The sequence below is a fragment of the Trachypithecus francoisi genome, unplaced genomic scaffold (genome assembly GCF_009764315.1).
Source record: "Trachypithecus francoisi isolate TF-2019V2 unplaced genomic scaffold, Tfra_2.0 Lachesis_group3, whole genome shotgun sequence".
Lineage (NCBI taxonomy): Eukaryota > Metazoa > Chordata > Mammalia > Primates > Cercopithecidae > Trachypithecus > Trachypithecus francoisi.
In genome coordinates, this window is record NW_022681468.1 from 81,610,809 (window position 1) to 81,626,830 (window position 16,022).

At 42.9% G+C, this 16,022-nt stretch overlaps 1 protein-coding gene and 1 long non-coding RNA gene across 3 annotated transcripts in view; one reads left to right on the forward strand and one right to left on the reverse strand.

The window, feature by feature from the left end:
• Positions 1-16,022, reverse strand: part of LOC117069895 — a 248,968-nt gene that overhangs the window by 138,703 nt on the left and 94,243 nt on the right. The window lies entirely within an intron of this gene.
• On the forward strand, positions 1,421-4,226 carry CTSG (cathepsin G). Its single transcript, XM_033188384.1, has 5 exons — positions 1,421-1,553; positions 2,318-2,468; positions 2,920-3,055; positions 3,231-3,485; positions 3,920-4,226. The coding sequence occupies exons 1-5, from the start codon at positions 1,499-1,501 to the stop codon at positions 4,091-4,093; spliced, it is 771 nt and encodes a 256-aa protein (XP_033044275.1). The 5' UTR covers positions 1,421-1,498; the 3' UTR covers positions 4,094-4,226.

Below are 16,022 nucleotides of genomic sequence, written 5' to 3' on the forward strand. Positions count from 1 at the left end.
GCCAACTAACACAGGAAACCAAAGAGTACATGTTCTCACTTATACATGGGAGCTTACGAAATGATAAGAACTTACGAACACAAAGAAGAAAACAACAGACAGTGGGGTAAGAAGAGTGAGAGGAGCGGAAAAGATAACTATTGAGCGCTGGTCTTAATATCTGGGTGATAAATACATACAACAAACCTCCATAACGTGTGTTTACCTATGTAACAAACCTTCACATGTACCCCCAAACCTAAAATAAAAGTTAAAAATAAATACACAAGTAAAAGATTTTAAAAATAAAAGACAGAAAAAAGAGATTGGGAATTGTATTAGTCTTCAATTCTGCTATTTCTGCAAAAATTATACTGGATTATAACGGTTTTCTGTGCATACACAGAATCTTCTAAATATTTTTAAGTGTTTTTAATAATCCACTGTGTTACTCTGCAGTAATTTGCTGTTCTTTTCTCCCATTGTTGAATATGTGGCTCTGGTTCCCTTATAGGTAGCACAGCAATGAATGTACCTCCTTCTCAGAAGCTTTTGCTCCTGGGATTAGGTTGATGGGCCTTTAATGTGACCAATGAAATGGGATCTTAGATATTTTCCAGCTAGGATATGACAGCTCCCAATAAAATCAAGTCACTAAACCTTTTCTGCAAGCAAGGAGCCATCTGGAACATAAAGACTTTAACCTTGGGTAGGAAGCAGGCAAGTAGAAGTCTTCAATTGTGTCATAACTTTCACTGAGGCCTCCAGTGACCTGAGAAAGTAATTGTGAGTGTCAGAGCCTTGTTCTTCCTTTTCTTTCTCCAGCAGCATGCTTCACCTACTCAGGAGAGTACCTACGCAATCTGACTTGACAACTTCTAGAAAGAAATTGGGGCAACAGGGGTCTCAGCAGGGTGGTCTTGGGCCAAACAGTGAAAGCAGGCAGGCTTACCCTTTCCTCTTCTGCCCCTTTCAACTTTTTCCTGATGTTCTTACCCACATCCCTCACCACACCACACCCTTTCATTCATCCTTGTCCCAGACTTATTAAGTATATACAGATAAGCAATCCAGGGAACTTGCATTCATTAAGAGAAACCCAGAAATTCAAAAGGACTGATGCTCTAATCCCAGAGGAGTAGAAAACAGGAATTGGGCAGCTGCCAGCTTTCTTGCTTTGCTGGAGTATTCTGGAATTTGATGGATTGAGGGTTCTGGACACAATGCCCAAAGCCCCTTCCTTGTTGTGCTGGATTCCTATTTCTGTTCTCGGCACTGACTCAGCAGCTGCACAAGAGCTCACCATGTTGGCTTGGATTACACCCTCTCACCCAGATCTCCAGCAGTTTGCGGGCAAACCTCCTGAGCAGCCTTGGGTGATGAAACCTATCGTGGTAGCAGGAGAATGGGACTGTGAATTCTCAATCCCCTATCCCCACCCCTTCCTTCCTCTCTCAGGGCCTTAAAGTCTAGCAGAAGGAAGCACAGCAGCAACCGACTGGGCAGTCTTTCAGGAAAGATGCAGCCACTCCTGCTTCTGCTGGCCTTTCTCCTACCCACTGGGGCCAAGGCAGGTAAGTGACCGTCCCCACCCTCAGAGGCCTGACACCATCCCATAGATTCTTGAGCCAAAGTGCCTTGTATATCCCAATTCTGTACTGTTGAGCAAGTTATTTGAATTCGTATTTCCTCAGTTTCCTCATCTATAAAATGAGAATAATATTAATACCGACCTTGTGGAGTTGCCATGAGAGTTAAATAAGTTAGAGTACTTAAATGTCTTGGAATTGCCCGCACACTGTAAGTGCTATAAAAACTTGCTTTGTATAAATAATTCGGCAGCATGTGTCAGAGCTTACCTAGGAGGTAAGAATACAGCAGTAACAGTACCATCAGCTCATGTTTAGATTTTTAAACACCAGTCCCACCTGGTCTTGAATTGGACTCAGAGGGTTCTGGGAAGCTCCATGAGGATGAAAGTATAAGGGAACTTCAGGAACAATCCTGTACTTAACAGCAAAGCATCTCCTCAATACCTGAGGCTGAAGCTGGGCTTGCCTGGAACAAGGGTTGTTCTCCCTCTTTTGGAGAGGAGAAGGGAGCTGAGGCCTAGGATGGGGAAAAGAGCTCCTTTCAAGACAGCAGTGTTTCCTGTAGAACCCAGGAGCCCCCTCCCAATCTGGTGCCCCATAGACTCCAACCCTCAGCACCATCTCCTCCCTCTCCTGCACCCTCTCTCCTGCCATCCCCATCTTCCAGCCTTTCTGGAGCCACCAATCTGGTACCCACACTGCAGGTTCAGCAAGCATAGAGTTAAGTGCCAAATGCTTCCTTCCAGGGGAGATAATCGGAGGCCGGGAGACCAGGCCCCACTCCCGCCCCTACATGGCCTATCTTCAGATCCAGTCTCCAGGAGGAATTCCGACCAGCTGCGGAGGGTTCCTGGTGCGAGACAACTTTGTGCTGACAGCAGCTCACTGCTGGGGAAGGTGAGGAGTTAAGGAGCTTCCTGGGCAGCCAGGAACACAGCCCTGGGGAGCTCTTCGGAGCAGCCATCTGAAAGAAGGGTTGTAGCAACGAAAGGGTGAAAGAGAGACCAACTGAGTCTTTGCAGGAGGGAACAGGCCAGTGTAAATGATGAGGAAAGTAGGATATGATCAAAAAGAGCAAGAGGAAGAGATGGAAGACACATATTGGGGCTCAAAATATAAACTCAGGCTATTTATCAATTTAATCTGGGGCAGCAAACCTGAAGGCAACTACCACCCTGTCATCCCTAGCTCAGAGCTGCTGAGAAAGAGGATACAGCTGAGCCCCTGGGCCCTCCCATCCCCTCGATTCTGGTTAGCTGCAGTCTTGCCCTCCCGGTGCTGTCCGCCTACCCTGCAGAGCTGGTGGACCATAGCTCCTGCAGCCCAGACCTACCTCTTGCTTTTGCAGCTCTATAAATGTCACCCTGGGCGCCCACAACATCCGGAGACGGGAAAACACCCAGCAACACATCACTGTGCGCAGAGCCATCCGCCACCCTCAATATAATTGGCCGACCATCCAAAATGACATCATGTTATTGCAGGTACCACCTACCTGGCCCTCTGCCTCCTTCCTAGTGTGTCCAGGAACAATGGAGGAGGAAGTGAGGGCAAGGCTTCAGGGTAGCGGGGAGGGTATGGGACGTGTACTGCACCAGCGACCCCTGAGCCTTGGCTGGAGGCCCCAGCTGAGCGGGAATGCCTACATTCTTCCTCCAGCTGAGCCGAAGAGTCAGACGGAATCGAAATGTGAGACCAGTGGCTCTGCCTAGCACCCAGGAGAGACTGAGACCCGGGACGCAGTGCACTGTGGCTGGCTGGGGCTTGGTCAGCCAGACGAGGAGAACAGACACACTCCGAGAGGTGCAGCTGAGAGTGCAGAGGGATAGGCAGTGCCTCCGCCTCTTCCGTTCCTATGACGGCCGAAGGCAGATTTGTGTGGGGGACCGGCGGGAACGGAAGGCTGCCTTCAGGGTAACGCATGGGCATTGGCCAACACACCCCGGGATAGAGGGGCCCATGCAGAGCCAGGGCAGTACGAACAGATTCCATCCCCACAGCCTCAGCCTGGGGGCCAGACCAGGGTGAGCTGGGGACTGATTTCCCCATCAACCTGGTCTCTGGGGAAATAGGAGGAAGACCCACAACATATACATAGGCAACATTCTCCTGGAGAAGGGGGAGGTACCTTGACTCGGATTGGGCTGGAGACAGTAACTCAGACGGAGCTGAAGTCCAGCTACCAAAAGGGTCCAGAGGCTTGGATCTGCACCCCACCAATCTTCCATCTCACACGCACCCAGTAATTGAAGGGGCCCACGCACCCCTGTCTTCTCTGAGAGCCCGGAGCTCAGGGCAGCAGGAGCAAGGAGGCCTGTCTCAGTCTCCCTTCCCCTCTCTACCTACAGGGGGACTCCGGAGGCCCCCTGCTGTGTAACAATGTGGCCCACGGCATCGTCTCCTATGGAAAAGCGTCAGGGATTCCTCCAGAAGTCTTCACCAGGATCTCAAGTTTCCTGCCCTGGATAAGGAGAACAATGAGAAGCTTCAAACAGCTGGATCAGATGCAGATGCCCTTGTGACTGACTCTTCTTCTTGGGGACACAGACCAGCTCCACAGACCAACACAGACAGGGTTGCCAGAGCCTTAATAAACGTCCCCAGAGTATAAATAACCAATTCCTCATTTGTTCATTAAACGTCATTCAGTACTTAGTTTGTTTGGATTGCTACAACAAAATAGCACAAATTGGGTGGCTTATAAATAACAAATTTATTTCTCACAGGTTTAGAGGCTAAGAAGTCTAAGATCAAGTCACTAGCTGATTCAGTGTCTAATAAGGGCCCGTTTTCTGGTTCACAGACAATCGTCGTCTCCCTATGTCCTCATATGGTAAAGGGGCAAAGGAATTCTCTGATGTCTCTTTTACAAAGGACCTAGTCCCATTCAAAGAGCTCAGCTCTTACAACGTAATCACATCCCAAAGGCCCCACCTAATGCCATCACATTGGGGATTAGGTCTGGGAAACATAGGGAAACACTGTCTCTACACAAAATTTTAAAATTAGCCAGGCATGGTGGCAAGTGCCTGTAGTCCCAGCTACTAGGGAGGCTAAAGTGGAAGGATTACTTGAACCCACGAGGTTGAGGCTGCAGTGAACCATGCACTACAGCCTGAGCAACAGAGCAAGACCCCATCCCAAGAAAAAAAAAAAGACTGGCAGGTCAAAAAGACAGAACTGAAATTCCAAAAATAGACCTACTTTAGTGTATGAAAAAGGTGGCATCTCAAATCACTGGGAAACAATGGATTTTTAATAAGTAGCATTAGAACAACTAGATAGATATTTGGAGGGGATGGAAGGTATAATTGGATCCATTCCTCACACCATACTTCAAAATAAACCTCAAATGGATCACAGATCTAAATGCAAAAGCATTAAACCATACAAGCACTGGAATAAAGAAAAAGTAAAGAGATTTGCTTCTTTAAAAATAGCTAATGAGCACCCATGTTCATAACAGCACTAACCACAATAGCCGAGGATGGAAGAACCCCAGCATCCATCACCAGCCAGTATACTTGTCCTAAACCTTGTGAAAGAAAATAGACTCTCAGGACCCAAACCTCACTATTCCAAAGGGAAAGTTAAGCTTGGGAACTGACCCATGGTAAAAAAAAAAAAAAAAAAAACCGCTTTCTGTTTATTTCCAAACAGCTATAATTCATAATCCTGTGGCATCACCTCATTTCCTCTACTTCCTTTTCCACATGTTTACTTTATCTTGTGTAAGATGTAGATTTACTGAGGCTAATTAGAACCTCACAAGAACATAACCATCTGCCTCATGTCCTACTCTCTCTCCCGTTTTTACCTTCCTGCTTGCCCTTTCCCCTTTAAATACTGAAGTTCCTAAAACCCTTTAGGCAAAAGCACAGGTCATAGATGCTCCTGTGGCTTATATTTTTTCCCCTGGTGCATCTTCAACCTTGACTAAATAAACTTCTGTTAGACTGAGACCTATCTCTGTCACTTTGTGGTTTATAACCCTTCCTTACACTATACCAACCCCACTGTACTTATAAGCCAGCATTTTCCTCACCAATGTGATGAAGATCTGTCTCAGAATTTTTGATACTCTGGAGGTATATAAAACATCTCACAAAATGTTGACCAAAATAGCAATACATTTGCCCTGAAGATTAGCCCATGACTGTCTACATCAATATTATATTCAAACAAAAGATTACTGAAATCACATAATTTAAAATTAAGCTTTAAACACCTTCTGAAAGTAACTACACAGAATCAGCCAGGAAGTTTTCCTGGGTAAATAGAAATGTTAATTACTCCTTTCTGTGTGACATTTACCATCTAAACTTTTGCAGCTTTCATAATCTTAAATGAAATAATCCCTGAACAGACATTTTATCAAATCTAACAGGCTATATACGAAAATGCTTTGGTGAATTAGACCATTATTTTATGTGTATCTCTTATCAGAAAGTCATTTGTCTAATATTCAGTGTAAGCCATTTATCAACAAAATTTTAATCAATAATACATCTTTAACAATCCTCAGTCATTCTCTGTGTATTTACTAACTGCCTACTCATAGGAATTATCTATTACTGGCATGCTCTGGGGGTAACAGTCTCATTATTAAATGTTTGCACTGACACATGGAAAGAATACTTGCTGGTGAAGAGAAAGAAGGAGGGAGCAGTAGTAGAAAAGTCCCCCATTCAGCCCTTCCTCCCTGTGGCATTTACTTAGAGCCTCAGAGCACTGCCCAGTCTCAGGACTCAGTCCCCAGGAAGCCCCAACGGCATTCATCTTATCTTCAGGTCTTCCTCTGCCAGTCAGTACTTCCAAGGCAGCTCTTTGTCTCTGCTGCCCTGCTGAAAAGGTCTCTACAGACCCCAGGGTACTCACCTCCATATGACCATCCCAGAAGCCAGACCCACCACTTCTAACAAATCTGCACTCTTCCCTATTGAGTAAACCTCATGAGCAGAACTTTGGCAAGAAAGTGTTTTGCACAATGAAAACCAATGCAAAAGAACACAATTCTTTCTTTTTCCACGTGCAGACTTTGCGCATTAGAAGCCTTACCAATTTGAATGGAAAGTCATAAAATTATGGTAAGCTCAGGCACAGAAACCTCACTGGGAACTTCTCCCCCAGCCCAACAGCTAAGGCAAAAAGGAGAAGGATTGGGTCAGATGATGATATTTCAGAAAGAGAAAGTCTTTCTCCTCTCTCTCTCTCTCTCTCTTTCTCTCTCTCTTTCTCTTTCACACACACACACAACACACACACACATGCATTAACCCACACTAAGCCATTTTCCTTTTCAAACAACCAAAGGCCAGAGAAGAGGGGAGCAGAGGAAAAAGAGTCTGTGTAGATGGAAAATCTGAAGATTCTAAGTTGAGCCCTGCGTCTTCCCATTCCATGTGGAGCCTTCAGAGGTCCCACCTACAAGGCCAGGACTGTGTCTGACATGTACATGTAAATGAGAAATCTCTCTCTATTCCAGAATCTCAAGTGTTGCTCCACAAGGTTCTGCAGTTGCCTGAAACTGCTACTCAACAGTACAAAGAAGGACATGGATGACTAGATTCTTGCCAGTGTGTTTTGGTGAGACCAGCGTTTGACCCTCTTGCATTTATTTTAAACAAAAAAGTTCTAGAGACTTTTAGTTTAAAAGAGACTTTAAGTTTAAAAAACTTAAAGGAAAAGAATTGGGTCAGGTGGTGATATTTCAGAAAGTAGGCAGGTGCTAATCACAAATGCAAGGCAATGTGGTATGATGTTCAGGCTCTGTGAAGACCCAGAATTCAACCACATAAGAGAACACTACTTCTGATTAACACCAAAGTCCCTGGGAACCCCATTCATCCCATCTGCAAGTCCAGGACTTCCTTCTGGTAAATGTGGTCATGTCGACTCAGCAACTGCCTAAGAACATGTTTTTTGCAACACCCTCACCATAGACATTCCTGTGGGAGGGAGGAGGCACATGGTGAAAGTTTACATCTTGAGAACCAATAGACCAGGAGGAAACTGATGGTCACTGAGCCTGCCCTTCCTCACTTTACCTGTTGGGTTGAAAAAGCTGGAAGAAGGAGGCACAGGTCACTCCTAAACTAAGCAGCCTATAGAAAATATGCTGATGTTCCTGATCCTCTTAGATTTTCCTCTTCCCTCTGGGGCTAATGTAGGTAACTGACCATCCCCACCCTCAGAGGCTTGACATGTGGAAGATTGGTACTTCCACAGTGTACTAATCAGGCTACCTCTGTGATCCACCTTACTTCAGTCATACCCAGGAATTTGCTGTACTCCAGCTCCATTGCAGAGATAATACTCTGAAAAGACAGAAATAAAAATTTCTCCCAAAGGGCAATGATGAGTCATATCCTTTTCATGACTCATCCACCTTGACCAGAAAAGTGATTTCTAATTAAGGTGGCACATGATTCTGGTAGAAAAGTACATCTGAAAATAAGGGCTATAAATCCCCATTCTCCAAACCCAAGAGCGGGCAGCTCTAGCCCAGGAGCTATCATGTGGATTAAGGCTGGAAGAGACATCTTATACTCAGATTCCTAGACATCACCTTCACCTTGTCTCTGTTCTGCTAAACTACTTAGCTCTACTAGGGCAGAAGCCAGACCCTAACTGAACCAGCAAAGTGTTGACTCATCACTGCTTCCTGGCCTGATGGAGATGAGCCCCAACAAGGCCACTTCCAGCCCATTGCCCCATCTCACTCTGATCTGCAGTCCTTTGTCCTCTCTCCTCTTTATCCCAAAGGCTGAGTGCCTTAGGAAGATAAATCTGTCCTGGTGTTCAGATTCCATTAGAAACTCTCTTCTCCAGCTGCGGAACACACAGCACACCTTGGGACTGTTCATTTGTGTATCCAATAAACATTTGTAGAGTATTTATTACATGCCTGACTCAGGATAAGGGAGAAAGAAGCCAGAGTATTCTGCCCAAACAGTGTATCATGTTTAGGTATTAAAAGACAGCCCTATCCCGGAAGTGAGCAGGACATGGGGTCTGAAAAACTTTGAACAAAGTAGCAACCATGGTAGGTCAGAGTGTTTTCCAGATTTTCTAGGATGGTCTATTCTGAAGATAGATGCCTTTCCCTTAATATGTATTTGAAGTATATTTGACCCAGAGCAATGACTGAGCTCCTTCATATCTACAGAAAGAGATTGATAACTAGGCAAGGAGTCAGGTCATGCTCTAAGCCTGCCATGATGCCCATAGAAGCCAGGAGCCTCAATCTCAGTATGCCGGATTCCCTGAAGACTGATACAGACCATTCCAACCTTTTAATGACCAATTTTTCAGGCCACAGGGAATTTCTGTCTTTTGTGTTCTGTGGACACAGAGATAAAATTTGTGTTTTGGGGGAGATCAAATGGGGTGAAGAAGCCAATCCACACTCCTCATCCTGCATGGCGATGGAAAGTTCTAGAAAAACAAACCAGACAGGATGAGGTATGGGGGTTTCCTGGTACAAGACAACTTTGTGCTGACAGTAGCTCACTCTCATGGAATGTAAGGAGCAACAACTGGTCCTGGATTTCCTGGGAATTCCTAGCACCGTCCAAGAAACAATAGCCCAGGAAAGTCCCTGAGTATGGAGCCAATGGCTAATAAGGATGTATCTGAGAATCTCCAAGCTGGCTCAAAACAAATATGGGATGCAGGATTGAAAGGTATGGGAGGGGCTGGGTGGCAGGGGAGGCTACTATTGAAATGATCATATGATTTTACTGCATTATGTTATTAAAATGATGAATTACCTAATTGAATTTTTAAAATATATCTGGGAACTACAAGTGCAGATTTCTTACATGCCTATCTATGTTGCATAGTGGTGAATCCAGGCTTTTAGCTTATCCATCACCTGAATAGTGAGCACTGTACCCAATAGGCAGTGTTTCAACTCTCATCCCATTCCTAACTTCCCACCTTTTGTAGTCTCCAATGTCTATTATTCTATGCTGTATGTCCATGTATATCCGTTCTTTAGCTTACACCTATAAGTAAAAACACGTGCAGTTTTTTACTTTCGTTTCTGATCTATTTCACTTAAGATAACGGCCTCCAGTTCCATCCATGTTGTTGCAGAAGCCATGATTTCATTCTTTTTTATGGTTGAGTAGTATTCCATGGTATATACATTTTCTTTATCCAGTTCTCTGCTAATGGGCTCTTACGTTGATTCAATGACTTTGCTATTGTAAATAATGCTGCGATAAATATATAAGTACACTTACCATTTTTATATAATGATTTATTTCTCTTTGGTTCAGTACTATTCAATAGTGGGATTGCAAGATCAAATGGTAGTTCTACTTTTAGTTCTTTTGGAAATCTTCATACTGTTTTCCATAGAGATGTACTAATTTGCATTCCCACCAACAGTGTATAAGCATTCCATTATCTCTGCATCCTCCTCAACATATGTTGTTTTATGACTTTTTAATAATAGCCATTCTGAATGATGTATGATGATATCTTATTTTGGTTTTAATTTGCATTTCTCTGATGATTAGTAATGTTGAGCATTTCTTCATATGTTTGTTTGCCTCTTGTATGTCTTCTTTTGAAAAATGTTTGTTCACGTCTTTTACACACTTTTTAAAGGGTTATTTGATTTTTTTCTTGTTGAGCTGGTTGAGTTCCTGGTAAATTCTGGATATTAGCACTTTAACAAATGCATAGTTTTCAAATATTTTTTCGCATTTGTGTAGGTTGTCTGTTTACTCTGTTTATTGTTTCTTTTGCTGTTCAGAGAAGGTTTTTAGTTTAATGAAGACCTATATGTCTATTCTTACTTCTGTTGCATTTGTTTTTGTGGACTTGATCATAAATTCATTGCTTTGTTCAATGTCCAGAAGAGTATTTTTCTCGTTTTCTTCTAGGATTTTATGATTTCAGATATTACACTTAGGACTTAAATCCATCTTGAGTTACCTTTTGCAAATGGTAACTCAAGATGGATCCTGTTTCATTCTTCTGCATATAATTATTCAATTTTTCCAGCATCATTTATTGAAAACAATATCTATTTCTCTAGTATATATTTTTGTTGGTTGCGTCAAGCATCAGTTCGTTGTTGGTATGTGACTTTACTTCTGGGTTCTCTATTCTGTTCCATTGATCTATGCATCAACATTTTTTTATTATACTTTAAGTTCTAGGGTACATGTGCACAATGTGCAGGTTTGTTACATATATATACATGGGCCATGTTGGTGTACCTCACCCATTAACTCGTCATTTACATTAGGTATATCACCTAACGCTATCCCTACCCCCTCCCCCATCCCCACAATAGGATCTGGTGTGTGATGTTCCCCTTCCTGTGTCCAAGTGATCTCATTGTTCAGTTCCCACTGATGAGTGAGAACATGCAGTATTTGGTTTTCTGTTCTTGCGATAGTTTGCTGAGAATGATGGCTTCCAGCTGCATCCATGTCCCTACAAAGGACACGAACTCATTCTTTTTTATGGCTGCGTAGTATTCCATGGTGTATATGTGCCACACTTTCTTAATCCAGTCTGTCACTGATGGACATTTGGGTTGATTCCAAGTCTTGCTATTGTGAATAGTGCCACAATAAACATACATGTCCATGTGTCTTTATAGCAGCATGACTTATAATCCTTTGGGAATATACCCAGTAATGGGATGGCTGGGTCAAATGGTATTTCTAGTTCTAGATCCTCGAGGAATCGCCACACTGTTTTTCCACAATGGTTGAAGTAGTTTACAGTCCCACCAACAGTGTAAAAGTGTTCCTATTTCTATTTCTCACATCCTCTCCAGCACCTGTTGTTTCCTGATTTTTTAATGATTGCCATTCTAACTGGTGTGAGATGGTATCTCATTTGGGTTTGATTTGCATTTCTCTGATGGCCATGATGCTGAGCATTTTTTCATGTGTCTGTTGGCTGTATGAATGTCTTCTTTTGAGAAGTGTCTGTTCATATCCTTTGCCCACTTCTTGATGGAGTTGTTTGTTTTTTTTCTTGTAAATTTGATTGAGTTCTTCAGAGGTTCCGGATATTAGCCCTTTGTCAGATGAGTAGATTGCAAAAATTTTCTCCCATTCTGTAGGTTGCCTGTTCACTCTCATGGTAGTTTCTTTTGCTGTGCATAAGCTCTTTAGTTTAATTAGATGCCATTTGTCAATTTGGCTTTTGTTGCCATTGCTTTTGGTGTTTTAGACATGAAGTCCTTGCCCATGCCTATGTCCTGAATGGTATTACCTAGGTTTTCTTCTAGGGTTTTTATGGCTTTAGGTCTAACATTTAAGTCTCTAATCCATCTTGAACTATTTTTGTATAAGGAGTAAGGAAAGGATCCAGTTTCAGCTTTGTATTTATGGCTGGTCAATTTTCCCAGCACCATTTATTAAATAGGGAATCCTTTCCCCATTTCTTGTTTTTGTCAGGTTTGTCAAAGATCAGATAGCTGTAGATGTGTGATATTATTTCTGAGGGCTCTGTTCTGTTCCATTGATCTATATCTCTGTTTTGGTACCAATACCATGCTGTTTTGGTTACTGTAGCCTTGTAGTATAGTTTGAAGTCAGGTAGCGTGATGCCTCCAGCTTTGTTCTTTTGACTTAGGATTGTCTTGGCAATGCGGGCTCTTTTTTGGTTCCATAGGAACTTTAAAGCAGTTTTTTTCCAATTCTGTGAAGAAAGTCATTGGTAGCTTAATGGGGATGGCATTTAATCTGTAAATGACCTTGGGCAGTATGGCCATTTTCACAAAATTGATTCTTCCTATCCATGAGCATGGTATGTTCTTCCATTTGTTTGTGTCCTCTTTTATTTCACTGAGCAATGGTTTGTAGTTCTCCTTGAAGAGGTCCTTTACATCCCTTGTAAGTTGGATTCCTAGGTATCTTATTCTCTTTGAAGCTATTGTGAATGGGAGTTCATTCATGATTTGGCTCTCTGTTTGTCTGTTACAGGTGTATAAGAATGCCTGTGGGGGGCATGCCCAAGATGGCCAAATAGGAACAGCTCCAGCCTCCAGTTCCCAGCGTGAGCAACATAGAAGATGGGTGATTTCTGCAGGTTCAACTGAGGTATCAGGTTCATCTCACTGGGGCATGTCCGACAGTTGGCGCTGGTCTGCAGGTGCAGCCCAACCAGCAAGAGCTGAAGCAGGGTGAGGCATCACCTCACCTGGGAAGTGCAAGGGGGAAGGGAATTCCTTTTCCTAGCCAAAAGAACTTGAGACACACAACACCTGGAAAATCAGGTAACTCCCATCCTAATAATGCGCTTTACCAAGGGTCTTAGCAAACAGCACACCAGGAGATTACATCCCACATCTGGCCCGGAGGGACCCACACCCACCAAGCCTCCCTCATTGCTAGCACAGCAGTCTGAGATCTAACTGCAAGGCGGCAGTGAGGCTGGGGGAGGGGCGCCCGCCATTGCTGAGGCTTAGGTAGGTAAACAAAGCCTCCAGGAAGTTCGAATTGGGTGGAGCCCACCACAGCTCAAGGAGGCCGGCCTGCCTTTGTAGATTCCTCCTCTGGGGACAGGGCATAGTTAAACAAAAAGCAACAGAAACCTCAGCAGAGGTAAATGCCCCCGTCTGACAGCTTTGAAGAGAGCAGTGGATCTCCCAGCAAGGAGGCTGACATCTGAGAACAGACAGACTGTCTGCTCAAGTGGGTCACTGACCCCTGAGTAGCCTAACTGGGAGACATCCCCCACTAGGTGCAGAATGACACAGTGGGGTACACCCCTGAGATGAAGCTTCCAGAGCAGGAATCAGACAGCAACACTTGCTGTGCAGCAATATTCTATCTTCTGCAGCCTCCACTGCTGATATCCAGGCAAAAGGGTCTGGAGTGGACCTTAAGTAAACTCCAACAGACCTACAGCTGAAGGTCCTGGCTGTTAGAAGGAAAATTAACAAACAGAAAGGACACCCACACCAAAACCCCATCAGTACGTCACCATCATTAAAGACCAAAGGCAGATAAAACCACAAAGACGGGGAAAAAGCAGTGCAGAAAAGCTGGAAATTCAAAAAATGAGAGCACATCTCTCCCTCCAAAGGAATGCAGCTCATCGCCAGCAAAGGAACAAAGCTGGACGGAAAATGACTTTCACAAGTCGAGAGAAAAAGGCTTCAGTCAATCAAACTTCTCAGAGCTAAAGGAGGAAGTATGTAACCAGTGCAAAGAAACTAAAAAACCTTCAAAAAGATTTGATGAATGGCTAACTAGAATAACCAATGTAGAGAAGTCCTTAAAAGAACTGATAGAGATGAAAACCATAACACAAGAACTACATGACAAATGCACAAGCTTAAGTAACCGACTCGATCAAGTGGAAGAAAGTGTAACAGCGATTGAAGATTAAATGAATGAAATGAAGCAAGAAGAGAAGTGTAGAGAAAAAAAGAGTAAAAAGAAATGAACAAAGCCTCCAAGAAATATGGGATTACGTGAAAAGACCAAATCTACGTCTGATTGGTGTGCTTGAAAGTGAGGGGGGAAAATGGAACCAAATTGGAAAACACACTGCAGGATATCATCCAGGAGAACTTCCCCAACCTAGTAAGGCAGGCCAACATTCAAATTCAGGAAATACAGAGAATGCCACAAAGATACTCCTCGAGAAGAGCAACTCCAGACACATAATTATCAGATTCACCAAAGTTGAAATGAAGGAAAAAATGTTAAGGACAGCCAGAGAGAAAGGTCGGGTTACACACAAAGGGAAGCCCATCAGACTAACAGCAGATCTCTCAGCAGAAACTCTCCAAGGCAGAAGACAGTGGGGGCCAATATTCAACATCCTTAAAGAAAGGAATTTTCAACACAGAATTTCATATCTAGCCAAACTAAGTTTCATAAGTGAAGGAGAAATAAAATCCTTTACAGACAAGTAAATGCTTAGAGATTTTGTCACCACCAGGTCTGCCCTACAAGAGATCCTGAAGTAAGCACTAAACATGAAAAGGAACAACAGGTACCAGCCATTGCAAAAACATGTCAAAATGTAAAGTCCATCGATGCTAGGAAGAAACTGCATCAACTAGCGAGCAAAATACCCAGCTAATATCATAATGACATGATCAAGTTCACACATAACAATATTAACCATAAATGTATATGGACTAAATGGTCCAATTAAAAGACACAGACTGGCAAATTTGATAAAGAGTCAAGACACATCAGTTTGCTGTATTCAGGAGACCCATCTCACATGCAGAGACACACATAGTCTCAAAATAAAGGGATGGAGGAAGATCTACCAAGCAAATGGAAAACAAAAAAAAGCAGGGGTTGCAATCCCAGTCTCTGATAAAATGGACTTTATTTGTTTTTATTTTTGTGACATATCATTTTAAGATAACTAGAATTATGACTTATACAAGGACATATCAAATTTCCAGGAATTTTATGCATTTCTGGAAGACATATTAATAATATATACCTATATAATTATAGCATAAAGGAGGTTAAGCATCACTTCTTATAAAATGGACTTTAAACCATCAAAGATCAAAAGAGACAAAGAAGACCATTACATAATGGTAAAGGGATCAATTCATCAGGAAGAGCTAACTATCCTAAATATATATGCACCCAATACAGGAGAACCCAGATTCATAAAGCAAGTCCTTAGAGACTTACAAAGAGACTTCGACTCTAATACAGTAATAACAGGAGACTTTAACACCCCACTGTCAACATTAGACAGATCAACGAGACAGAAAGTTAACAACAACATCCAGGAATTGAACTCAACTCTGCACCAAGCGGACCTAACAGGCATCTACAGAACTCTCCACCCCAAATCAATAGAATATGCATTCTTCTCAGCACCACATCGCACTTATTCCAAAACTGACCACATAGTCAGAATTAAAGCACTCCTCAGCAAATGTAAAAGAACAGAAATTATAACAAACTGTCTCTCAGACCACAGTGCAATCAAACTAGAACTCAGGACTAAGAAACTCAATCAAAACCGCTCAACTACATGGAAATTGAACAACCTGCTCCTGAATCACTACTGGGTACATAGCGAAATGAAGGCAGAAATAAAGATGTTCTTTGACCAGAGGTACAAGGAGGAGCTGGTACCATTCCTTCTGAAACTATTCCAATCAATAGAAAAAGAGGGAATCCTCCCTAACTCATTTTATGAGGCCAACATCATCCTGATACCAAAGTCTGGCAGAGATACAACAAAAAAAGAGAATTTTAGACCAATATCCCTGATGAACATCGATGCAAAAATTCTCAATAAAATACTGGCAAACCGGATTCAGCAGCACATCAAAAAGCTTATCCACCATGATCAAGTGGGCTTCATCCCTGGGATGCAAGGCTGGTTCAACATTCGCAAATCAATAAACGTAATCCAGCATATAAACAGAACCAAAGACAAAAACCACATGATTATCTCAATAGATGCAGAAAAGGCTTT

Excerpts from the sequence above, each read along its gene's own strand:
- CTSG (XM_033188384.1), top strand. The coding sequence starts at position 1,499 with ATGCAGCCACTCCTGCTTCTGCTGGCCTTTCTCCTACCCACTGGGGCC. Across the intron at positions 3,056-3,230 it reads ATGACATCATGTTATTGCAG|CTGAGCCGAAGAGTCAGACG; the intron begins GTACCACCTACC and ends TTCTTCCTCCAG. Across the intron at positions 3,486-3,919 it reads AACGGAAGGCTGCCTTCAGG|GGGGACTCCGGAGGCCCCCT; the intron begins GTAACGCATGGG and ends CTCTACCTACAG.